Raw genomic sequence first — 26,215 nt, forward strand, 5'->3', positions numbered from 1 at the left:
TTAATTGTGTCACCGTAGAAAATCCTTTACGAAAACCATGCTGCGCAGGTGAAAGTATATTGTTATCCTCCAGAAAATCTCTGATGAAGTTGGCTGTGACGTGTTCAAGCATCTTACAACAAGATGATGTTAGCGAAATTGGTCGGTAGTTAGTAATCATTGTAGGGTCTCCCTTCTTAGGCACTGGTACTACACGTGCCGTTCGCCAGTCAGGGGGAAGGGCTGCAGTGGACAGTGACGCACAGAAAATTATTACCAGAAAGTGTGACAACATTTCTGCGTATCGGTGCAGAAAAACATACGGTATGTTATCCGGTCCTGGGGTAGATTTTGTTTTTAGATTAAGGACCATAGAAAGCACACCTTGGGCGGATACAAATTCAGGAGATACATTTGATAAAGGTGAAAAGGGAAGTGCAAGCTCTTCTGAGTTAATAAACACACTGTGGAAGAATGCATTAAAGTGTTCGGCGATACTTTGCTTTTCGACAACGGGAATGCCATCTTTTATTATTTGATCCACTGCCTTGTTCTTTTTACTCAGAAATTTCCAGAATTTTTCTGGAGCCGTACGAAGGACCCCGATTTTTTGCCCAGCACAAGGCGGCAACGCTGCCTCAGCCCCCCTACAGCCTCGGCTTGGCCCCGCGAGACTTTTTTCTATTCCCGAGAATAAAATCGACGCTCGAGGGGAAACATCACGGATCGGTACAGGTGGTTGAACAGGCCGTGACGAGGGAGCTAAACAGCATTCCGGTCCAGGCGTTCCTGGAGGCGTACGAAAACTGTAAAACTCATTGGCAGCAGCGTGTAGGTGCGGAAGGGTGCTTCCTTAAAAAATTGTAATCGTTTGCACTATTCTCTTGAATATATTTTGTTTAAAAAAATGAGTCCTACTACTTTCAGAATAGACCATGTATATGTGTATATATAATATGTCTGGTCGCAGGAAGCTTGCACGCTGATGTTGTAGCTTGCTTGCGTACCACTGTCATGGAGATTCTTCTCACCCAGATTACTCCTAGAGAGTGCTTTGCTATTCAATATTCACAAAGTGGGGCTCCAAAACTTGTGCCTTGCGTGATTTCGTGACCTTGGTATCCCGCTCCTCCTCTGTATTGGAGAGCAAGTATCCGACAGAATGTGCGGTATGCTTTCACGTGATTTATTTATTTATTTATTCAGTTACCCTAAAGGCCCGTGTGGGCATTACATAGGGGGGGGGGTACAATAAATTTTTGTTTATTTATTTATTTGTGACGCTGAGTGTGCCGCGCGGCATAAAACGTGGTGTTAGTGACGAACGGTAGAATACGTTACAAAAACGCATGAAGCCCGGTTGCGTGTAAAAAGTCACATAAGCTTCGGGCGTAAATGTTTTTCGTTATCCACACGTGCAAAGTAGAGTCATTGTTTGCAAACAGGCCTGCCTCTTGAAGAACTCGAGCGCGCACCAGTGAAGTTCCTGGACATGTCCGCAGTAGGTGGTGGACATTGGTGTCGGAAGCGGGTGCATCGCAGTGAAGGCGTTTTTGCGGCGCAGGAATGTTGTCACTTTGCCACTGGTTGCGAACTGCAGGCGTAAGGGCCACTCTGACACGCAACCGCCTCAGAAAAACCTCCTTCACCCGTGATAGGCTGGGGGGAAGGGGCTAGGTACACGGGGGAATAAAAGCACGTGTACGCTGCCTGAGGGAGGCTGAAGATGTTAGATGTGTCAGAAGTGGATCTGATCGCAAAGATGCAGGTGGAGTTTGTGGAATGTCAGTCTCACGAGATATCATGTCAGGTGCGATGCTGTGGACATCTGTGCGAGCTTGAACCCACTGAATGCGTATAGGCACCGGGTAAGATTTACAAGCAGCATATATGGCCTGGGAAACCCGAAGGGTACCGCGGACTTTCTTTAGATGCTTCACGGCTTCTTGTGAATGGGTACATAGGTGCACCTGGTTATAAGGAGGGTCGTCAGGTAAAGCTGCTATGGCATTTAATATCGCTTGTAGCTCCAAAGAAAGAGATGATGAAGTGTCAGTAGAGTAGGTTTGCCGGCCGTAGAGTTGAGGGTGTGTCGGGCTTATAAAAGCAGTTGATCCTTCTGTTGGCGTTATGGCGACATCTGTGTAAAGAGTGCATCTGTCATGTTGCGTAGAAAAAGCTTGTGGTAACGGCGGTGAGAAGAACTCCGACTTGTTATGACGAGCAGGCTTATTTGATGTAATGTGACACTAGTACCATGGAGGGGGTTGAGGCGCGAACATCCGACGAAGATAATCTTTCCGTGCTCTATTGGTTTGTCTCTGGGTAATTAAATCTTCCAGTGTGTTGAGCTGCGCATACTGCTACAGCAGACAATAAATGTTTAGAACGCGGAGAAAATACACAAGCAGGCGAGTGCACACAAAATTCGAAAATCAAGCCAATACGTCATTGCAGGTAGATATATGCGGTTCATACAACATTCAAAGCCTCAGGAAGCACTTCAGACTGTCGACAAATGGGACGTGGTCAGTGATGGACGCCATGTTTTCCGGGAGCTGATCCCAGTTGCGAATGGCAACAAGAAGCGGTGACTGAAAAAACAGATTTGTGCGGGCGAAAATGGGCTGTACTTTGTGTTGGTGATCCAGTCGCTGAAATACTTGATTAGCTGGTACTACTTGTAGCGCAGAAAAGGATGAATGACTGTGGTAAAGTTTGTGAAAGAAGGACATGAGTTAAAGCAACCTGCGTTTCATGAGCAGCGATAAAAGTCCTTTTTATTTCAGATACGCTTGCTGTGCGTGAGTAGTTCTTTACGATGAACAGGGCAGCGTTGTTTTGAAGTGATTCAACTTTATTTATTAGATAGGTCTGATGTAAATTCCATATAAGCGATGCGTATTAGAGTTTTGCGCAGTATAATGCAGTGTGTGCCGTAAGCTTTGCAGATGAGTGGGTGAGATGCAAGCTGCGCCTAATGAAGTCAAGCGCTTTGGTATATGAAGGTTCCATGACAGGTTCGATGATAAATGAACGCCTAAATACTTTATGTTGGACACTGATTCCAGCTGGGCATCGTTTATACTATAAGTATAGGGCGCCGGCTTGATCGTCGTGAACGTGATGGCTTTCGTTTTTGACACATTAATCTGCATTTGGATGCGCCTGAAAATGGACGCCATTGTCTGGTAGTGAGACGCAGTATCTCTTCTCTTATCACTTCTCCTCGGTGCGGGTTAAAAGACTAGAAATGCTTTCCACACCGCTTCTCTGCTTGCCTGAGCCTTACTTACCACTTTCATCCTGGAGACTTTCTTTTTCATGTAAATTCACCAGTAAAGCTGCTATATGCATTTCACATGGCAATGTGTAATTTTTCCTTCCGGATGCAGAAAGAACACCACACCTGCGCGCTAGCATTCGCACTTTGTTTCGAGTGGCGAAATGTTTCAGCGACTGCTCTCAACATTTGGCATTGTATATGAGACCCGCAGTTATATGAGTGGAATAACGGCACCAACGCTGTACGCTGTTGCGCGCTCAGAAACAGGAATGCGATGCACATTGTATTCTCTGATACTGCGAATAACACTGCGCGATAGTGTTTCCAAAAGAAATAAAGAATGGCCCTGAGTAGAAAACGACCTATGACCTGTAGATAGGACAAGGTGATATCCTTCGCAGATGGCCCATTTCAGTAATATATAAAGGGTTCGGCTGCTGATTTCAGAATTAAACTCGTTGCCTCTCTCTAAGCGAGTTGAAAAATTAAGGTGAGTGCCTTCATTTCTGCATATTCTTTCAGCAAACGTGAAATGCCCATAGTTCGCTGCCACGATACTTTCTCGTAAATTATCGCCTGAAACGAAAAGATGATATAAAACGCTTTTTTCTTTAAGCGACATTTGAAAATATTGCTTATGCTATATTCTGAAAATTTTCTGCAACCTCAGGAGGAGAATAAAAAGAGAATAAAATATTAGACTCCGGTTTTTCAGGAAATTTAACTGGGCTGTTTCCTTTTGACGAAAGTGGCAGTTGAAAGGAAAAGCGCTTTTTGCTGCAATATAAACTTGTGTAGTTGCCGAGGCCACAAGCCTACCGTGACAACAGAGACTCCGGACGTAATAACGTTATTTTGTAATAAGGGAGTGATTATTCATTGATTCCAATGAATAATCCCCCTCCCTCGTAGTTAAATCCCTCGTAGTTACCAGGAGGTTGCGACAGTAACTGTCCATTCCTGCAAAAAGAAAGTAAAAACACAAGAAATACAGGGAATAACGCAGTTTAGACAGCAATGCAAAATTGTTATTTTTCTTGTTCTTGAACGAGCTGTTTTGTTCTTTTCTTACGGATTAGTCCTGCGCATTACCTGCACATGTTTGGCGGTTGATGGGTTCAATATGTAAATTTGCTCACAAATGAAAAAAAAGTATGTTTTATTGCGTTAGAGCAGTTAAAGCCCAGTGAAGAAAAGATCTTGTCACCTCGGAATAAAACCCTAAGAACAAAGAAATTGCAGCCGCCTTTCAGTTCGCACTTTCATTCGTGAATTGACCACTGGCAGGACAAGTGTCGAGCCATTTCGATGAGTTCATGGAGAGGAATCGGCGTGTAGAATTGGACGACCCTGGAAAGGCGGCTACGGTGTTAGCGTTTATGTCATCCTCGTAAAAGTCAGGCCTGCGATCTAGCGAAAATACTGAACCCGAATTATACACAGCGTTCAGCAGCGTCAAGGTGTCAGCAAGACTGGGAAACTAACATTACCGCTGAAGAATTTTTATAAAAACCACACACTCGCCAAAAGGAAGCAAAATGGAGTAAAACAAATGACGTTTCGGCACCCCGTACGGGCCTCTTGTTCACATATGAAACGGACAGCGGAACGGCCTTCTTTATACGCGTGAAAGTCGTTGCAATGAGCATGCATATGATTCAGACATGGGTCCACGTGTCCGATTAAGTTCGTTGATTGAATGTGAAATGAATGTAGGAGTAGACGGGGAGATAATGACTTCTCGGTGGCAATGATGCTAGCTGAATCCCAGGCGACAGTGGGATCCACGTGCTTTTGGTGATCTGCCAATATGTTTCATAAGTTGCGTTCCTTAGCAAAGTCATTTTTATGGTCCCTTACCCGTCTCCTGTAGTCCTCGGATTCGCCGATGTAAGCTGCGAATTTTGGAATTTTGTAAGGAATTTTGTAAATGACCTCTGGGTATCTAGCGCGTTCTAGCTTGTCTTTCACCCGCACGAGTTGCTCTCTGAGCTTACTTGTTGGCACGTGGAAGATTGAAACTTCGTAGTCACTGAAGATTTTTGACAGGGTTTCGCTCAGTCCAACCGCATATGGCATTGCGGCTCTTTTTGAATGCACATATTTATGAAAAACGTCTCGATGCGCTAAAAGAGAGAGCTTACAGCCTGGTAACTTGTCAGTACCAAATTTAAAGGCGCTTTTTCTGGCGGCAGTGAGGTGAAGAGTGCGATAAAATCAGACAAAAAAGAAAACAGCAGAAGCGGGGCTTTAAAACTATCAAATTAGTTCTGTATCAAAATATACCGCCATTTTACTGGGAAGTGTACGTGCGGGTGGCGGCTTTCATAGCATGACTGTCGTCACAAGGGTCACGAGCCAATTACACCGATTTGCAGCTCGTCGCATCTCACTGGGAGCTGCTGAGCAAATTTACTAAGTCAGAAAATGAAATAATTGAGTTAAAATTCTGCATGTTAGACAAAAATAGGTTTCTAGAAAAATCGGCATCTGTTCTCATAGTCTTAAAGTGAAAAATAAAACTTGTGGTAAAAGATATACTAAATAATTCTCCAAATGATTTTGCAGTCAAAGGCCTGTTGCGAACCAATGCCAAAGACAATGACTCGCCTATCTGAGCTCGTCGCCTTCGGACTGCTGTGTGCAGTCGCCCTCGGTCAGCAGTACACCAAGGATTTTTACGAGGTAAGAAAGACACACTATTTCTGGTAAGAATTGATCAGCTTTAGCTCACTGTTTCGGGGTACACAACGGTTATCAGTTATCGATCCAAATGAAGATAAATACTTTCTTGTTTATTTGTTTGCATTCTGTATTCCACTCGCAACACACTCATGTTGCTTAAATAAAAGTATAACATATATTTGAGCAACTTACTGGCAAGTAATCATACTTCTTTTATTTTACTCACGAAAGCAGGAATTTATTTTTAAATAATGAAATAAATAGCTAAGCAAGAAGCACCGAAAAATCTGTTTTCATTTTGATTTATTTCATGAACATTTTCTGCGTGAAAAAAGATCCGGCGAAAGCGGAGCACAAAAACTTGTGGCCATTCGCTTTGGCTTAGCGACCGTACTGCTTTCATACGAGAAACGCATCATCGGATTCTGTGTCAAGGAGAACCTGTAGATGTCTGGCTCAGACACACAGTGAGAAAGCCTCCCGAATTCCCGCATATTTCTGGCTTATGCATTTCTGTGCCCGGTTTGTTACACAGTTACCTCATCTGTGCAAGCGGCGCGGTGAATTCGAGTTGGAGGTGGTGCTCTTCCATTTTTATAAAAACAGAAACTACGGCCTTAAGGCTCATTCGCTGGAGCGGCCATCTTTCAATAATAAGAAACGACTGTTTTCCGTCTATTGCCTCTTTGCGCTGCTTTCATACTTTTACTTTATTAGCAATAAACGATTACTCGCCACGTTAACTAACTAGACCCTCTCGAAATGGAAAGACTCGATTGAGTGTATTGCTGGATTCACTTTCTTCGTGAGCACTTAGCTAGTTTCTCAGCTTTGAAGGGAAGCAGATGATTTCATACATTTAAATATCCTGTAGAATTTTCAAATGTTGACTCCATTCTTGCAAAAAAAAAGGACATGGTTAGGGCAGTTCTTTAGCGCGTGATATCCTTAGTTCCTTAAGGGCCAAAATTCGAAGTGAGACGAAAGGCGACTTTATGGACTGTCGAGGAACAAATCTAATACTACTACGTCTAACTTTGTGCGTTAGCTCCCAACGCCCGGCGACACCATTATTCCTTTGAAAATTGCTGTAATTAATTTAAGGTATAGCTCATACTCAAGAGTAGAAGAAACTCAAGACATGGGGCCAATGGGAAGCAATAAAACGCAAAGTAAACAAACAAATTTCAGTTTCTGCTCACCTTAGCTTTTTTTTTTTTGCTGGCTAAGACTGCCGTTAACTGCAGGGTGTCTTGAATGTTCGCAGGAATCACAGTACAGACCACTTTTAACGTACGAATGCTACCGGACCGGAGTCACCCTTGAACCCGAGGGCACGGTGAACTTTACAATTCTCTGGGACGGCACGGAACCCGGTAACGACAAGGCGGAGGCTACGACGTGGTACTCACCGAACGGAACAGTGGATCAATACTCCTCGTAAGACTTTATGAGCTGTGGGGAATTAGTCTAGTACTGCAGCACTCAGTGAGGGGAAATATCAAATATAACTTTTCCATGTCACGGATAGTGATTTGGAGTAACGAAGGTGCAATAGAGTAAGCGCACAACGAAGCCTCTGGTGGGCACAAACCGCTCGACCTGACTCATAACGGTGTCTTCAAAAAGATAGTTCTAAAATGAATATTTGTGATAAAGTGTGTCCATGATTTTTGTTGGTACTACCATTTGAAAGTACCACAAAGCGAGTTGTATAACGCAAGGAGAAAGTGCAGAGTTCTTACATCTAGCCTACCAAGCTATCGTGTTATGTCGGTATAAGGAGCGCCTACGTTTCGGGCATCAACAACATGGGAGGAGAGAGCATATGTTAATATTTATTTGTTACCAGATTATTCCCATGAATCCTCTTTGCGCACAAGGCAGGTCTTTGAGAGTCACCCATACATTGTGATAGTGAACAGACGGAAGGCGTGCGTCACATTCTATCTGCTGGCAATACAGTGTTCGTGTCTCGGGCAAACGCGGCAACGCTCATCAGGAGCCCTTGAAATGCATGCAGTCATTGAAGTGCCGGTCACGCGTGAAGGCTACCTCAGAGCATTTCTTGGGGCGCTAAACCGGTCGATAGTTCGCTCTACGTCGCCCAGGCTAAACCAGTTCCGCTCATAGTAGCGCAGTTCCACTGAATGAGCGCCGGTACGGCTTGGCCAGACCGTTTCTGTGTACGCATATGATGACGCTTTTAACAACTGCTAAGATAAAAAAAAACATAAAAGGACGGGACACTCGCCATTCTGTAAACGCTTCGCAGGAAGTGGCGAAAACTCAACACGTACTGGAATTTTTGATTTCCAAGTGAAGCTGACCATCTGATTACTAAAGAGAAAAAGTTTGGCTCCACATTTCTTAACGTTTCAAGTATTGTTGAATCATTTTTTAAGTCGTCAGACTGCGATGTGGTTATTTTGGATATTGGAAAAAGCTACTTGGAGTTGCAGTAGTGTGTTCTTTTTACAGAAGTACATTTGTTTTTGAGTTCGACGAGGCGACCTCGACGATCAAAATAAATTCCTCTGGTAAGTAAAAGCAACGAAATTCCTTATCTATCCTATCTTCCCCTTCAAAAGCTATCTTTGGCCTATGTCGAAAAATCAGTTTATGTTATTACAAACTTCGTCGACTGGAAATTTCTGAGAAGCGTGTAGATTGAAATGTGGATAATTTTGACTTCGAAGAATCCTGTCACTGCTCTCGAAGCTGTGGTGTGTCTGGAAGCGCCACCGTATTTGTTAGCAAATGTTTACTACCGTTAAGCTCTGCGCGAGCGCCTGGCTACTTTTATACAGCAGAGGTAAAGAAATAGGTGTGATCATTAGCACTCGGGAGCTAAGAGAAAGAAGAGGACTTAAAATATTATCAGTCACTTGACGTTATACCATTCCCGGTGTTCATGTATACCATTACTGAACACATCAAGCACTAATTCAACTGGTTTCTCTGAGGGAACCCTCTTGTAAGGGCACTCCGCGAATCGTGGTATCGACCGACGAATAACACGCCAGAGACGACCGACGCCGCCCTTTTATTGCTTAACATTGAACTGCACTCAGCAATACTGCGACATAAACAAAAACTTGGAAGACGCTTAACCTACCCTGAAGAGTATACAATATGGGAACATTGAAGATCCCTCTTGCTACAGTATTCCTTCTCTATGATTGATTCTCAGATCGAGGGTATCCTTCTAACCAATACCCGCGCAATGGCAGAGCGATTAAGCGATGCGCCACTCTGTCGCCAGGTGGCTGCTTCAAACACAGCCGCCGATGGAGGCGTGTGAGACCCAGGCTGCTCGTCCCGAGCTCCTGCAACACTAATTTTGTCGCAGTTACTTCTTCGGCAGGCTGTCACTCTCTCGACCAAAGAGCTGATGCGCCGTGGAATGGTCGGCGACTTGAAACTCACTGAATTGGTTTCAGTTAATGTAATTCCCACCAGCTATGGTGAGCACTGCTCACTGTGGAAGGTGGGCCACCAGCTTTTTCGTGACACGGACGGTCGAACTCTGACTTTTCACGTGAACGAACCATCTAACCGCATTAATACAAATCTCCAGTTAGAGTAGCACCGGGCTGCACTAGTCGAGCGCCCCAACGCTGCACTGTTTATGGTTTATCAGGGTTTAATGGTTTGGTTTGGTTTGGTTTTATGGGGTTTAACGTCCCAAAGCGACTAAGGCTATGAGAGACGCCGTAGTGGAGGGCTCCGGATATGGGGGTTTAATATCCCATAGCGACATAGGCTAGACGCCGAAGTGAAAGGTCCGGAAATTTCTACCCCCTGGGGTTCACGGTGGTTTTACAACACTACGCTATAATTACAACGCTAGCTGCAGTGGACAAATATCAAGCGGTGCGAATATCACACAGGGACTTCATCCTTGCTCAACGCTGCACTAATGACGGGGCTGGGGGCGTCGCAGCCACTAACACAGGGTGCCACTGTTCCGCCGCCGCTACACCACCACTGTAGAGCCGGGAGGGACGCCCCTTTCCTAGCGGCTGGTACTCATTGCCCGAGCCTCGATGTGTAGTACGGGCAGCTCGCCTGCGCTGTACTGTCCTCGGTAGGCTGCTCGTTCGAGCGTTATCTAGACGTCGCCGTGATCTCGAGCATGGTCCTCGCATGCTCCTTGCCACTGAGCAAGACGCGCGGCCAAGGTTATAGTGTTGGCGCATCATGAAGGCGTCTTTGCGGCATATAGAACCGGATTCCTTCTCTCGCTGGACGCTGCAGTGAGAGCAGCGCAACTACTCTTTTAAACTGTTTTCCTGCGTTTTCAGATGTGGAGGAGCACTTTATTCAGCTCATTGAGCCGTACAACGGCTTGGCCTACTACCTGAACATAAGTAAGTCCCAGCCATTACTTACAACCTTGAACTGAAAAAGCGTACGGCCCCGATTAGAAATCATTATGCAACGACGTTCGCTTTTGAGCAGTGTACTAGGGCAGTCAGGGTACGGCAGAAGCTAAGTTTTTCAGAGGAGAAGGAAGTCTCTTGTCATCCCCTCTTGCTAGTTATCAAGCTTTACACTTGGCAAAGTTCTCGACGGCATGCATGGCTCAGAAGCAAACATTACGGCCTGAGAGCCTTTGGCCAAGGCAGAGGTTATGAGGATGTGGGTTTAAACCATTAATACCTCAACCATGAATACAAGAACTAATAAAATGGTCAGTACGAGAGGAAATTTATTTCAGTGCATTTCCTGCAAGGGAGAGCCCCGTAGTTCAAACTTCCAGCGCTTGCTGCAATCTCCCGCGCACAGGGGGACAAGCAGTGTTTCGACGAGGATTTTCTAGTGTGGCTGTTGAACAGTTGGACCCCGATGCCTGAATTCGTAAGCGTGCGGCTCTAGGAAATGGTAGTGCCGCGTCATAGAAGCTTTGCGTCACCGTGACCAGATTCGGGAAGTTAAACCCCAGATACTAAAAAGTCCCTAGCTGAGTATCACATAGCCTCAGCCGAATTAACGAAAAAAGTCAGAAACAGATCCGTAGTCTTGAGTGGCCCCTCGCATCTGCCAGTTTGCATTCCGAAGGGAACAGCTACGGCTACGTCATGCCAGTATAGAGCACTAGACTGCATGTGCTTCAGTACGAGTGCCATCAACAAAATAGAGCAAAACAGTCTGCAAATAAGTATTTAAGCACCTAAACTAGCAAAAAAAAAAGAGGACTGTGAGGGAAGTGCCTAATATACACGAAAGCAACATTGTATGGGAAGCATCTCCGGTTCTTGTAAATGACATCTCGCTTCCTGTTTTGCAGCCATCACGAGCCAGAACAACCGCGTGGTCTACAAGCTGTACGACGTCGACTCGAGATGCGGCAACGCCGCCGCGGCGCGTGGCGTCGTCGACCCGCAGGGAGAGATTGGCTTCGTCTTCTCCAGGGACGTCGCTGAGCCGACGCAGAGCTGCACCAAGGATTCGCTCTGCGCGCCGCAATAGAAGCGAACGGCCTCTGTGGAGCCCTCTCGCCTATGGCATGAGAATAAAACGTTACTTGCAAAGTCGTGCTTGTGCTGCTTTTTGGAAACTGAGCAGGATATAAACAGAATAGCCTCAACGTTGAATTGAAGACGAATAGAGTAATAAAGAACAGACTCAGCCGTTAAAGGACCGCGCAATATGTGTAGATACTTTGTAATAATTCTCGGTTCAGCATCCAGAAGATAGTAACCAAGAAAAAAAATTTTCGTTGAGCATCGTTAGAACTGCTTGAAAGAACGTATTGCTTTGACACAATTAAAGAAAATTGAGCGTCTTGGTGAAATAAAGTTAAGATACAATGCGACTAAATACATGAGGCACGAGGCTCAGGGTGTGATACATTACAACAGAATATTTAGTAAAATGGACGTCGTCCTCGACAGCCTAACAATGTGCACTAAAGAATCAAGGTGTCGTACAACAGCCTCCAATCAGAACTTGCGTAGGGCAGCTGCGCCCACCTGATCCCCGCAAGCATCGCAGTATTTATTCGCAGACATGACTCTGCCTCCCCCTGCTAAGTTTAAATTCCTTTGGAATATACTATATTACCCCAAGAGGCCGTATGTTATCTTCCCTTTCCATTAGACGCATGAACCGTGCCTTATTCTTTTTCTTGATTTTGACTAGGGTACCTATCGATCTCTTGTGTTTCTTTATGTTAAAGCTTTCAATTTCCTTTCCATAGCTCTGTGCACAGTACTCAATTTAATTTCGACCCTTTTGGCATCCTTCAGGCTTCTACAACATGGACAAGGAGTAGCAAGGTGCTATTAGGTACACTCATTTTGAGGGATACTGACAATCCTGGCTGCCAAATGCACTCCACATCATGTGGCTGTCTTACTTTCCTCTTGACTTGAGGTCACTACCTGCCCCAGGTAGAGGTTTTTTCTTACCACTTTCAACGTTTTGCTGTCTAATGTAAAGTGTTGCAAGCTCATCCTAGACTGCTGAACAATACATCTGTTTACTTCACATTTTGCTTAACCTGTCTAAGCCTTCAGTAATGATAACTTGCTCCCTGAGTTCCTAAGCAGTGAAATGCAGTCAGACAATAGGAAGTTAGAAAGAACTAGCGAATAACTTTTATTGGTTGTCAACGCTTCCCAGTCCAGCTCTATGTACGGATCCTGTAACCACGCGGCGTATCCTGTCCCTGGCCCTGGATCCTGTCCCAGCGTATGGCGGCGATCAGATGGAGGCACCTGCCCTATGAAACCTGAATACATGCAGCGAAGAATCATATGGCGGCGCAAACAGAACTGCTTGCAGCACCGCGTCGGCGTGGCCGCCGACCGGAGTACTCCCACTCCAAAGATGCATCGCGGTGGTGCTGCGGAACTGCTTGTGCAATAGATGTGTTCTGCAACAATGTTCAGTGTACACCCGAGAACAGCTTTCGATTGCGAGATGTGATGTGGTGGCGCCGTATAGGAGTGTGCACAAAGTCAGCAGGGGTTAACGGACGGGTGAACTTGATAATGGCGGGCAGGGAGGAAGGCCTTCCGTCCTCCTATTGGCTACGTGCCTACTCCTGGGATAAAAAAAACGATACTGAAAGCAACTGCTTCTCAAAGTCAGTGGCGTTATGTAGACATACTGCCGCTTTTGCGAAGCATAATGAGTGGGATAGGCAACGGTGCTCCATGTCTCGATGTTGCTGAGTGTAAAGAACTAGCGACATGCTGCGCCGGCCAGCGATGCCAGGTGCGAAGATGACGACGCCCGCGTGGGGCGTAGGAAGAAGAGCGGCGCGCGGTGCGTGAAAGGGCAGCGGAGCTGGTTCATGGAAGACGGACGGCGTTTTTTCATGCTCTGGCTGGCCCCGTCCTGCCAGACTTCGAGCCGGCCGATCCTCCAGCCCCCTAATGACCAGACCTGTACTGCTGCCGTCCCGGGTGACCAGACCAGGGACCCCGCTGTTCCTGACCCGGAGTCCTGGACCTGGGGCGTTGAGAACGCGCGTTAGGCGCCGTGCTGCCCTACCTCGCTGGGGCACGTGTTGGCCGCACTGCATAGCGTTGGCGCTTGCTGTTGGCTCATGACACCGGCGTTCCTCGCGCGGCTTGGGCGCCCCCGGCATCACCGGGGCGTCATCTGACCGGACCAGGGAATCTGCTTGTCTAGTGCGAGAGTCCTGTCGCACTCGGTCAGATTCGTTCCTTACCTCTTGCACCTTCATCCCGGGACTTCACAGACTGGTTCCCCGTGCCTACGCTACTACACTCACCAAAATGATGATGATGATGATGATGTCCTCAGGCTTAATGGCACACTCATCACCCGGTGACATCGCTTCGTCACTTTTTATAGTCCGTCGTCCTAAATATGAAACAAAAAGTCTCTTTTCCAAATGACCGTTCTGGGCTGTTTTTCGGGTCCCACCGTAGCGACCCTACAGTTGTGACACTGTTTGGTTCCGAACCTCAGACTGGGCCAGTATTTCGCTCTACGACACATTTCAAGCCACACTTTCGGTTTCTTTGTGGGACAGATGACAACCATTTTGCCTCACGAAGTGACGAACTGACGCGTGGTCACTCAAGTTATAACAAGTATTTTTGCCCATGTCTGTATTTCTTTAATAAAAATAATACTTCCTTACTGATTAAATGAAATTATAACTTTATTTCTGTCTGAATTAAAGAATAATTCAACAGGTCGGAATAGAAGCTACCATTGATTACGTCACAACGTGGACGCGCTCAATATGAACATTTGTTAGGTTGGGGCAACCAAAAGGAAATAAAAATAATATGCCCCTGCCTGCACCGCTTACGCACAACAGGCTTAACCCAATTGGAAAATAAAAGAGGAGGCCCGTAGGCAAAGTATATTTTCGCCACCCATGGGTGGAAAAATAAAATAATAGGGAAAATGCTACATTAGCGACCCACAACCAGGGGAGCGGGCCCGGGGAGACTCCCCTGATCTCCCCTGGGAAGTAGCGGAAGGGATGGGATAAATGGATGGGAAATTGGAAGTTGGATTGGGTTATGGGAATTAGGTGGGATTGGGGACAGCAGGATTTTGACCACATTTGGTTTCATTTGATCCTGAGTTCCTTTTCAGGCCTCCTTGAAGGGCGAGCACTCAGTGCACCAATAGTAGGCCCTCGGCGTCGAGCGTACTCCCACACCACAGAGAACGTTTTGCCGGCGATCTCCGACCGTCCGAGACAGGGAAAATCCTACAGAGGCTCGACCAGGATCCCCTCCCCCAAGCCAGGTTCCGCCCCCCCCCCCACCCCCCCCCCCCCCCCGACCCTCCCACAGTACTAAGAGACGGATATTTCGCAGCACTCGTTCGGTACTTCGGCTCTTACTCCTGCAGTACTCGCACACGCTGCAGCCATCCTTTCACGGTTTTCGCAGCAATCGAGAGCGATCACCCTGGCATAGTATGTGAAACCTCAATCCATACGCCCGCTCTGTCATGGTTGAAGTCTCGGTTGATGTCCGCAGTGACATCACGTGCTACCACAAGGTATATCTGCGCGGGCCCGGGCCAGGCTTGATGCTCGCTGCGATTTCACCAGTCTACTAACCGTTACTCAGATAGCCGCCGGGCTTTCCCGCGTTTCGGAGCTTACTGGCCTCGGAGTTTGCTGCTACTTACTCCATCTCTTTTCGTGCTTTCAGGCCAAGGGCGACTTCCTCAAAACCTAAGCTTGGATCGCCCAGCCGCATGCCCCCGCGAGGCACCGAGCTCTTCGTGATCGGAAACCAACGCGTCCGCGGCTGGGTGGTACGCCCTCGTACCGAGAGGGAACCGTGTGACTTTAAATTTTGCGAATTTTGGAACGACCGCGTCTGCCCGGGCGATCTCGTCGCTCGGCAAAACAGCTAAGTCGGAACCGTGTCTACCGAGGCGCCAGCACCAACGGCAAAACGACGAAGTCCCGACCGCGTCTACCGGGTCGACCACGCCAAAAGCAAACAGTCGTTCTAGTCACCAGTTCTGCTTTTAAGCCGGATTCCACGTGCCCAGTCCGTCTCCCTTCTCGGACCTGCCCTCCCACTCAGACATAGGGCATCGTGGGCGCGACACGCTCACAATGTCGCGGAAAGTCTGCTGCACCTTTCCTGAGGATTCGCAACCCCAAGAGTGGATTCCGGCGGATCCACCCACCGCTGTGCGTTGCACCAAAACAAAACCTAGCAGCCGAAACCGCACCGGTACGTGTTTGGTGGCGGGGGGGGGGGGGGGGGGGGGGGGGGCGGCACGGGCAGGCCGCACAGTCGGATTCCCCCCCCCCCCCCCGCTCAATATGAACAGTGAGAAAAAAGACAAAAGGAAAGAAATAATAACGGGACGTCCTGTTGATGTCTCTTTCCGTACATCCTCTTTCCTTGAGACCATGCTGATCACACCCAACTTACAAAGCAATGCATTACTAACTAGCACTGCATTTCGCAGTTTTGATCTCTGCTTCACAAGAGGCACGCGTTATCGTTTACGCCCTTGCAACTACACTTCGTTGAGCAGTGAAAAAATAAGTCCACAAATAAAACATGCAGTCACAAACACCAACGTCGAAAGGTGAAATCTGCAAAGAATGCACACTGCAAAACCGTTCCTCTACACAAGCCGATTTCTAGATTCATAAGAAGGCTCCACGGAGAAAAGCATTCACAAGGCTGGAGTTGCTGATACTTTCTGTAAAATTATCTGTATCGACAAATTTATTCAAGAACCATGGGACTTGACAATCTATCATCTCAATCCTTAATTTGTTCTGACTGCTGGTAACACCAAGTGTGGTGCTAGCGGCGTGAATATAAGGAGTGAAAAAATTGCGTGGAAGATAAGCGAGGTGTAGCTGGCGTTGTCCGTGCGCTAAGGGTGGCCTTGGCGCCAGAACGGAGGAAGAACACGGCGCCTAACCCAAGAGAGAACACGGAGGCAAACCTAAACTAACTTTTGAGGAAGTTTCAGCCAGGCTATCGGAACTACGTATAGAGCAGCTTACTGATCACATATCTTTGTCTCAGGCTTTAACCCATTAACTTTCGCGAATGCGGTAAAATATTACCCTTCCCGCTTATTCGACGGTACTTCTGGATTCCAAAGCAGAATGTTCATATTTTTTATTTACTGCTAACTGATATCACCGAACAAAAACGAATTATTCTCATCTGAGAGGAATTGTGAAGCGAACATTACACTAAACACGCTGACGATCTCATTAACATACCAGTATAACTTAAACAGCAACGGTACCAGGATACTCCTTCGGGGCACGCCCTAGGAAAATATTAAAGGGATTACAATTCTGCGGCGTATTCTGACATTAGTCGGAACATTTTATCATAAGCAAGGATGCACACTGCGAGTACAGCAAACAGAAGTGACCACACTAAGAAGATTTTTCGGGAGTAGTTTCCTGTGACGGGGGCAACGTGCTTGTTCCAAGAAAAAATACCAATATTTCACAGTTCAAGTTGTAGTCTACACAGCATAAAAAATTGCGCTACAATTTCAGAGGTATAGAAGAGGCCTTTTTTAAAATATATTCTAATCCAGGTTGGATTTGAAAACTCAATTTCTATCTGAAAATTGCAAATATTTTACTTCATTTGACTTGAATATTCTTAAGTGGAAAGTACCACAAGAAAAGCCTGCGCATGACCTAAGTGGTTTAACTATTGATTTATATATTGTTCCCCTAAATTAACGAAACGTTTCTTCAGTACTAGTTAGTTCGTTCATGCGTCCATATAATCCTTTGCTGTGAAGCCATGGATACATGCTCAAATCTTTTACTTAAGACATTTTACTCACGCAGTCGCTGTTCTTACTCGACGCTCGAGCCGGATCTCCAGTCCTTCGGGAATCAGCGCTAACCCGCGGTCAGACACAGCAAGAGGGCGTGCCACTTCATCACACAGCGTCAACCGGAAATCTTGAACAACTTTAACGAGTGCGCACTTGACTAAGAGTAACGCGAGCTTCTCCCCTATGCACACCCTCTGTCCCAGTCCGAACGGTAGGTACGTCCCAGTGCGCATGCGCCGGCGGTTTTCTTCGGCAAACCTCTCCGGGCGGAACTGCTCTGGGTCGGGCCAAAGATCGGCGTCGTGGTGGATGAGCCAGGGTACAGCCAGGATGCTGACGCCTGCAGGAATGAATCGCCCACAGGCGGTCGTGTCCCGCGAACACTTCCTGGTTACGAACACTGGTACAGGCGGGTACAGACGAAGGCCTTCTAGGATCATCAAGTCCAGCCTCTTAAGCTGGCGCAGTTCATCAAAGGTGAGGTCCTGTCCCACCTTCTCGGGAAAAAGTTCTTCAAGTTCTCTGACTATTTTGTCTTGTTCGCTCGGATGCATCGCCAAAAGGTACAGCAAGAAGGATAGCGCGGTAGCCGTGGTCTCAAAGCCAGCCAGCAGAAAAATCGCGGCGTTCGAGAAGATGTGCCGGTCGTCTAGATGCCTCACACGCTTCGTAGACCCCTGGTGGACATCGCTGAAGCAATTTGCGTTCGCGTCCAAAATGACCTGTAGTATGCTGCACTTCCTCGCACACTTCCCGGAGCGGTGGAGCTCTGTCGTTTTCCGTACTAGGTTCACGACATCTTTGAAAGCTCTGGAATGTCTCGTGAAGGGATATAACCACGTAAGAAGGGTGCGTACTCCGGGCACTGAGAAAGCCACTTCGATGGCTGAGTTTTCCATGTCTTTGCATACTTGCTTTAAGTCTTCAAAAATTGATTCGCTGGAGTTTTCCTGGCCGTTCACCTGAACAAGTACACAAAGCGATAATTTTTTTATGCATGGAGGGCTCCAAAATAAGAAAATTATATTAAAATTTAGCATTGAACCAAAAACAGCATTTCAAAGATTCACTGCGATTCTTGAAAAGGTAGCAATACATTTTCTTTTCGAAGGACCTGATGAGCCTGTGAAGACTATAGCGCAATGAGCTTTTCTTAATGCGGCAATTGCGTACAGCGTAGACTTGAGGCGGCAAGTTAACACAGAGAAAATATATCGTCTAGGCTACTTAGAAAGAATGTGGAATATGGAGGAATCAAAGATGATAAAACATTTTTTTTCCTTCTTTTTTCACATACTCGATGAACCACTGGAATCTACTGCAAAAAAAAATGCTTATTGCCAAACTGAAGTGTCGTTTTGGGCTCTGTTGTTGGATGTATAACGGCCTGCGCGGATGCGATTTTGGTTGTTATTCGTAAGTTTGCTTAATTTTTTGTTCCATTACTTATTTTTCCTTCTTTTTTTATGTCGTCCTCACGCCAATGTAACTTATTCTTTCGTCCCTGCAAAAATTTGTTCGGACGGTGCAAGTATTTCAAATAATGATCTACCTCTATCCCTTTGCACAGTTCTGAGTTGCCTTGAAGCTGATTGTCAGGCAGTTAACTTGTTTCTTTCGTGCAGGCTTTAGAACACGCTCGGCGCACTTAGCAAACCTACTTTGTCCGCCTTTGAAACCATCATTCAGCCCACCAAACGACACGGAGAAAAGTTTGTGCAATATAGACGGTGAAATTTTGCTAGTGTTCTAGGTATAGCAATACCGACGCGAAGCCCGCCTTCGTGCCGCAACGGCGTAAAAATACAAACCGTTTAGAAACCTACCTCCTGCGCTAGCACTGCATTCATGATGAAGTCGAAGGCGAGGCCCATTGCACTCTCAAACACGTCGACGTGTCCATTGGCGCCGCTCATCCTTGCCGCCCTCTCCACAAACCTTGAGCAGCACAAATTGGCAGCCGCAGAGAGCTCCTTAATCACGTCTGAGCTGAAGGCGTAGTTTAACGACGACCGCACGCTTTTCCATGAGCTGCCTAAAATATAACAAGGCGTACGTGAGCAAATTGAAATATTACAGAGGGAAAGGGATCTTAGACCACAGTTGCGTTGACGGATCAGAGATAAGTTCCGCCGTCAAGCAACCCTAAATCCGCCTCGTGCGGTAGAAGCCCCAACTTGTGACCCTTTTTCTGTCTCTTGACTTCAAGCCCACGGTGACGGGATTTGAAGGCGTAGGCTCCTTTCCCAAGCTATGCAACCTTAGGAAGCCGAGCATCGGGCCGGTCCATAGCATAAACCTATTTTGAGAAAAGCTGTGGGTACCCGGCCGGCGATGGGAGTCGAACCCTCCACCTCCCGAAGCCGAGCGGGTACCCGCTCGTAGGTCTACGGTATGCTAAATCTCTCTACTGCATGATATTTTTCCCGCATGCTCATTTGTCCGCTTGGATTGCCTGTACTTTGCCGCGTAGCTTAATGTGCATGCCGGCGCAGCTAGACACATCTGTCAAGTATAAAAAGCTATTAATCCAGCAGTTGCGTTTTGTGATTTTAACAGCGATAAACATATTCGCGAAATATTCCTTCGTTCGTCCGCAACATGGATTTAGAGAGGTCGCGGTAAGTGCGTGTGCAGGAGCGATATTATTTGTGGTCCGTGAATCTTTGCCCTTAATGTCGTTGTAACTTCATTGCCTGGAACAGTGTCGCTGAAGCAGCAGCAGCATGGAGCGGCTTCAGCGGCAGCGTGTTGCTGCTTTTGTATATTGCTTCCGTCTACCATGTCGGTTCATCGATTAGAGCCAATTCTAGAAGATGTGGTTTGCTTCCCGCCGTGTGGTGACAGCGATCGGCTCATTGCGTCCGAAAACTGTTCAGAAAAGCCGGGCTGCACGGTATCGAAGGCGGCAGTGAGGTGATGGTTGAGGACGTCGGCCTGACCGCTCGAAGAGCGTGGTTAGCCTGCTTCAGGCGACTCGCGTCGCTCTGTTATAGCATTAATGAGATGCCTAAGCTTGACGTTCCTGCAGAGGACACGGAAGGAGTCATTTGGTTGTTAGTGTTAGTGGTGCATTGAAGGATGCTTCATCGGTCCTAGACAATGGCATCGTTGACAAATTGCTGTCCCCTTTTCTTAGCATGAATGTGGCAGCTGGTCTGCTATCAATTCTTGTGGCCGCCATTTTGCAGTACCAGCGTTTAAGACCACGTTTTGCATATTTGCGGTGACGTTGGAAAAAACTACATCTGTAAAGCGCCATGCTGATATGTGAGGACATAATGTCATCATAAATAACTCCAGGACTCACAAGAGGATCAATCGTGACCGTGCATAATTGTGACTGTGTGTATGGCCGTCACACGTGCTCTAACCTAGGCTCTGCACCTCTGCTCTTTCATGCCAACACTACGCACCTACTCTATCTTATGGTGCTCTACTCTACCCTCCACCCCTACCCCTTCACGCTAACACTCCACATATGCGCGGACCTACCCCCCCCCCCCCCCCCCCCCCAACCCTGCCCGTACACGCCCGCTATACGCAGCAAGAATGGTTACAGCACTCGGCTTTATGTGGTCCAACACTCCGAGCAAAAAAGAATTCACTGGAGCTTGTTCCCCCAGTAGTGCCAATGTAGCGTCATAAAACTTACACATGTAAAGCCCCACACACGGAGTTACTACAGTCCTGCTGGCATCAGGATTTCGCCCCACATCAGGAGTATCAATAAACAAGGGTAAACGTGCGGGGAATTTTTTGTTATTTTCGAAGTACCGAGGCGGTTTGATAGAGCGCATACGGTATAAACGCCGTCTCTGCTGGCGTAAGCGAGCGAAGTGTGTCGCGAATAAGCAGCTCCCGCTGGCTAAGAAGTTTCCTATCGTGATAAGCGTAAGGCGTATTAGGGTGAACGAGGTAGAATTCTGGGAATTGTGCCCTCACGTGAGGCGTATGGGCGCTTATGGCAACAGCCCCGAGCTCAAAGTGAAAAGTAGGGCTATTTTTTTTGTCTCCCTTCCTCCTCTTCTAGGTATCCTTGTTTCCTCGACCCTTTTGCAACTCAGGGTTGAACGAAACAATGCGATCTCGAAGGACGCCTCAATGTGGGCAGGAAAGGCAGCTGAACTGGATTTTTTGTTACGTCGCACTGACCGCGGGCTCTGACTTCTTGAACGTTGCGAACAAACTGAAATTAAGTGATGTTTGCAAGTAAAAAAGCACAGCAGCGTTTCTTAGAAGACGCAATTCGACGCCAGAATATTTTGCACTCTACTCTGGAAACAAGTTCTCGATATCCTGCTTTCACTTGCACGTATTGTTCAAGCATTAATGCTCTTGAAGTTTTGAACATTTTCTTGAGCACTACGCGCATTTCCAAGAAAGTTAGGTATCCAAAGTACACTTACTCAGTTCGAATAATTTTCGGAAAATGGTCGATAGCAGTATCTCTTTTTTGTGCCTCAGAAGTTCTCTTCCAAAACACTAATGAAAACGTCCCTTTACGTGCAATCGGCCCCATCTTCAGGAAGTCTAACGCATCGTGACTGTTCTCCAAGTTTCACGGGGCTTACCATTAAGCTGAAAGAGGCTGCTTTTAAAAGGCTCCGCATCGACCAGGCCTATAGGTCTATCTTGAAATATTGCTCCTTGCTTGACAAAACAGTCGTGCACCATATCCGGGTCTGTGATGACCAAGAAGGGGTCACTGCCCAAGTAGACACCGAACATCGTTCCATACTGCTTCTTCCACTCCGTGAGCGCCTGCACCAGAACGAACATTGGCGACAGGATTGAATCGAATGCAACATGTACGCGCATAATGCATTGTCCACTTATTACGAGCATGCTGTAGTGGCACTCCTTGCACAACTGATTACAAAGGAAGGATACTGACATGGAAAAACTAGGAAAGAAAACAGGGTGGGGCAGGTGGTGCACACAATATCGAATATTTTGTGCTCTGCACTACGAGGTAAACTGTGAGAATATAACAAAAAATGCCAAGGTTTATTTGGTACCAAGGAAAAAAATACCATGGTTTCATACCTTGGTACCATTGTTTCAGAGGCATATCATATCCGTAAGAGTGAGCACACATGTGTTGCTGACCCAGTGGTGGTCCTGCATGAAAAGTAGTTTTTTTATCTCGTCGCGCCGGCGTGTTTCTTATCGTGATGCGCCTGCGTGATGGCTGTTTTTTCCATGCTGCTATACCAACTAGCTGAAATGCCGATTCTACATCAGTTAGTTTGGTACCTCTGGTAGTAGGGTTAGCAAAAGATACCTACGGGCACTTAGGTAGGTTACGATGCACGAATGGCATGCACATCGACGCGATGGCTCTGGCCTCATACCACAATGATAGTTCATTTATAGAAAAATTCTTTGTCATAATATTTTAGCTCTATAATTGGATGTAAGAAAATCATCACAGACATTGCGTTACAACTCAGTGAGAAACCCGGGTAAAAATGGTTCTAAGAGGACGGGTGGTAGATTTTTCTACAGAAAGTATACGTGAAAGAAGCGCTGTTCAAAAATACGCTAGCCACCAGCTTTGCTTGTGGGCCGTGCAAATTGGATGCTGTTAGTACCACTGCTACTTCTGGGCTTTAGAGTGGCAACAACAAAACCTCTCGCTATCCTCGAGTGATATGGAACGCTAGCGATGCAGAACGAGCACGGCCCAGAGGCAGCAGCGATAGCCCGTGCATTTTTTCAAATGCTTAATGCGCAGAGCTTTAGTACGTACCGCAATTCGGTTATGGGCCATTTGCTTCATGTTTCCCCAAATAAACTCAGGCTTCGGCCCAGGAATAAATCTCAGCATCCGGCGACGTCTGAACACGAAGAGCACGGTGGTGACACCGAAAACCGCCGCAACGCTGATGAAGATATCCGCCAAATGCGCCATGTTCCAGGCAGAACCCTGCAGAATGAGAGTGCTTGATTACATTTTCTGGGCCGAGAATGCGGCGATTGGAGTTGGTGCGTGTACGCAGCACTATATAAGAACTGATCAGCAAAGTTCATTGTGCACTTCCTTCTCATTCAGGCGCAACTTGTACGAAGCTCCTCAAACACGACGAAAAACAGAGCAGACCCTGACTGGTGCCTTGTTCCCGTGCTGAACTCATCATTATCATCATCAGCTTAACTGCCTACACTCCAGGACAAAGGCCCCTGTCATATCAACTCAAATAACCCTGTCCTGGACAAGCTGCGGCCACCTTATCACTCTAAACTTCCCCATCTCATTCCTCCAACTGACTGTCAACGGCCGGCTGCTGCGATCGCTTTTTATTGAAATCCACTGCCTTACCTTAAGGGACTATCAATTACCTTGCCTTCGCAATGCATGCCCTGCCATACGGACCATTTCTTGATTTCAGGCGGGTTATCATTGCCTCGCGTTTGTCCTTACACCCACTTTGCTCCCTTGCTTTCTGTTTGCTTTAATCTATCATTTTCATTTCCATCGCAACCTCATGAGCCACCACCGCGTTAGCTCAGTGGTTAATGGTGCTCATCTGCTGGCCCGACGGACGCGGGTTTGATACCGGCCACGGTGGTCGCATTTCCATGGAGGCGAAATGCTAGAGGCCCGTGTACAGTGTGATTAGAGAACGTAGAAAACCCCTGGTTGGTAGAAATTATCCGGAGCCCTCCCCTAGGGCGTCTCCACAGCCTTTCGGGCGTTTAACGACATAATCCAAACCAAACTATAGCAAAAGCGTGATCTTCCATTTCAGCTAGTCTTATCGTTAGCCTCAAAAATTCCTGGCCGACAGGTAACTGCTGACAAAGGCACAGGTTCTATACACTCTTCTAAGCGACTACAAGGCGACAACGAAAAACTGCGCTGCTCCTGCTTGGGCTGGTTACGGGCCTATAAGTACAAATGCACCACCAAAAAGATGCATACAAATTACAGCACATACCTTACAGAGCCTGCTTTACAGGACATGCGTTATAGAGCTTGGAAACAGGTGCTGGAAACACACGGGTTCGTTCACTGAGCAGTTCATCCTTGCAGAATGCCCATAAGCGAAGTCGCGGGTTTGGCTAGCCGGCCGTTTGTAACGCACCGGATGTACACTGAAGACAGGATTAATATATAATGTTCGAGACCTGACGCACAATGAGGGAAATTATCTCCTCCTCGGGTTGTAAAAATTTCTGAACCTGTTTTTCTCTGATGCGTGCAAGATATAATGCAGGCCTAATGGTGCTGCGAGCCCGGCTGAATGCCAATGATACTGAAATGTTTCTTGCACAACAACCTGGCGGCCGGCCGTTGTGGCGAGGAGCTATAAGTAGCCATCAGTTACGAAGAGGGAACGAACCTCGCACAACTTGCAGACCAACCTGCTCCAAGGCCGCCTTCTACTTTCAAAGTAAACAACAAAACGGCATCTCTTAGTTGTCTCGCCGCCGTGGTGGCTCAGTGGTAATGGTGCTCGGCTGCTGACCCAAAAGACGCGGGTTCGATCCCGGCCGCGGCGGCTGGAATTTCTTTGGAGGAGAAATTCTAGAGGCCCGCGTACTGTGCGATGTCAGTGCACGTTAAAGAACCCCAGGTGGTCGAAATTTCCGGAGCCCTTCACTACGGCGTCTCTCATAGCCTGAGTCGCTTTGGGAAGTTAAACCTGATAACCTAAACTAACTAAACTCTTAGTTGTCTCATCAAAAACAGGTAATGCACCTGTGTTGGTATAGGGGAGCGCATTAAATGTGTCACTTCTGACTCTCGGTCTATCCACGTATCTGAGGCAAAAACGAGTGTAACGGCGTATGAGGCAAAGAAACACACAAAAAAGCATGACCAGCTTTAATAACGCCACATATGCGCGTTTCTGGCAGGAAGCTTTGTCGCACAGATATCGCAAAGAAAACGCATTTCTTTTCCACTCAGGCCGATTATTGGATTGCTCGCACACGTTTCTTTGGTCTAATAGTAAAAAAAAGCTTCCACTATCTCCCTCTACTTGCACACAGAGGCGGAACAGGTACCTGTTTATGAATACAACGGAGCACAACCAAGCTTGCTACGTTGGCGACCGTCGGCAGTTAGGCCACAGAAATAATCAAAATTTTCTGAAAAATTTTTATTCTATTTTAGTCTGAGATTCCGGCATCGTATGGTCTGCCCCGTATAAACGATCCCACAAGAGAAATGCAACTAATGCACGATTCCGACTGCAGCGAGAAAACTGTGGACCATGCTTCATCGTACACCTCTATTTTTTTCTTCGCCCTTACTACATTCATACTGTATTTTACCATTTCAATACAGCACAACGAAATAATGAGGTACGTAAAGCCCTTCGCAACTGGAGACAATAACGAAAGGCGTTTCATTGAAAGATGCGCTGTTCCTTACGTCGCGATTCTAGAAGTTCTTGCGTTTTATTTGAAATTCGCTAAAATCAGTCGCGGGGACCTCGTACCTCATGCTACCTCAGGAGCAGGCGTATGAATAAGTTCCAGGGCTGCTCTTGCTCACAGCCGCATTTTCCTGAACTTTGTGGACAGAAAAACGGCTCAGATTTCAAGCGGCTTGTTCTTAAAAGCCTTATTACTAATACTTAATTATAGTTTACGTCCGTAAAACATTTGTTCAATAGGTGAATCCCGTAGGGAAGTTGTTGGAAGATAGTGGGGTTTGATTAAAATTTACGAATGAGGTCCCGAAAGCGGGGACCTATAATTTCTCGACGAGTGGTTAAAAGGAACTCCTAACAAACTTTGGTGGATTTATCGCCTACGTTCGGCTAAATGGTTGTTAGTCGTTTTTCTAGCGCCATCAAAGGTAAGCAAGGCCGGTATTGCGGTGTCGTGGTTGAACTCCACTGCGTCGAAATCATGTGACGAGTTAACCGGAGAGAGTATCAGTCCACAAGTAAAAAGAATGAAAAAAAGGGGGAGAAAACGAAGTCAAATCTTTTGTGTTTATTTCTTTGC

At 46.9% G+C, this 26,215-nt stretch overlaps 2 protein-coding genes and 1 pseudogene across 2 annotated transcripts; 1 reads left to right on the forward strand and 2 right to left on the reverse strand.

Moving 5' to 3' along the window:
• Positions 1 to 5,866: 5,866 nt before the first annotated feature.
• LOC149333522 (uncharacterized) lies at positions 5,867 to 11,425 on the forward strand. Its single transcript, XM_089557746.1, has 5 exons — positions 5,867 to 5,950; positions 7,218 to 7,390; positions 8,432 to 8,490; positions 10,258 to 10,323; positions 11,244 to 11,425. Exons 1-5 carry the CDS (start codon positions 5,867 to 5,869, stop codon positions 11,423 to 11,425), a joined length of 564 nt encoding a protein of 187 aa, XP_089413872.1.
• Positions 11,426 to 17,143: 5,718 nt separating this feature from the next.
• On the reverse strand, positions 17,144 to 18,195 carry LOC149333523 (cytochrome P450 3A19 pseudogene; annotated as a pseudogene).
• Positions 18,196 to 19,062: 867 nt separating this feature from the next.
• LOC149333524 (thromboxane-A synthase-like) lies at positions 19,063 to 23,174 on the reverse strand. Its single transcript, XM_089557747.1, has 3 exons — positions 23,004 to 23,174; positions 21,823 to 22,012; positions 19,063 to 19,283 (listed from the first exon to the last, which is right to left on the reverse strand). The coding sequence occupies exons 1-3, from the start codon at positions 23,163 to 23,165 to the stop codon at positions 19,063 to 19,065; spliced, it is 573 nt and encodes a 190-aa protein (XP_089413873.1). The 5' UTR covers positions 23,166 to 23,174.
• Between the last annotated feature and the right edge of the window lie 3,041 nt (positions 23,175 to 26,215).

The sequence above is a fragment of the Amblyomma mixtum genome, chromosome 8 (genome assembly GCF_055824585.1).
Source record: "Amblyomma mixtum isolate Tamu chromosome 8, ASM5582458v1, whole genome shotgun sequence".
Taxonomy (NCBI): domain Eukaryota; kingdom Metazoa; phylum Arthropoda; class Arachnida; order Ixodida; family Ixodidae; genus Amblyomma; species Amblyomma mixtum.

Coding starts and splice junctions, on each gene's coding strand:
- LOC149333522 (XM_089557746.1), top strand. CDS start 5,867: ATGACTCGCCTATCTGAGCTCGTCGCCTTCGGACTGCTGTGTGCAGTC. Junction 7,391..8,431: donor ACAGTGGATCAATACTCCTC/GTAAGACTTTAT, acceptor TTCTTTTTACAG/AAGTACATTTGTTTTTGAGT. Junction 10,324..11,243: donor GGCCTACTACCTGAACATAA/GTAAGTCCCAGC, acceptor CCTGTTTTGCAG/CCATCACGAGCCAGAACAAC.
- LOC149333524 (XM_089557747.1), bottom strand. CDS start 23,165: ATGGCGCATTTGGCGGATATCTTCATCAGCGTTGCGGCGGTTTTCGGT. Junction 22,013..23,003: donor TGGCCCATAACCGAATTGCG/GTACGTACTAAA, acceptor GTTCTGGTGCAG/GCGCTCACGGAGTGGAAGAA. Junction 19,284..21,822: donor CAGCCTCTTTCAGCTTAATG/GTAAGCCCCGTG, acceptor GTTATATTTTAG/GCAGCTCATGGAAAAGCGTG.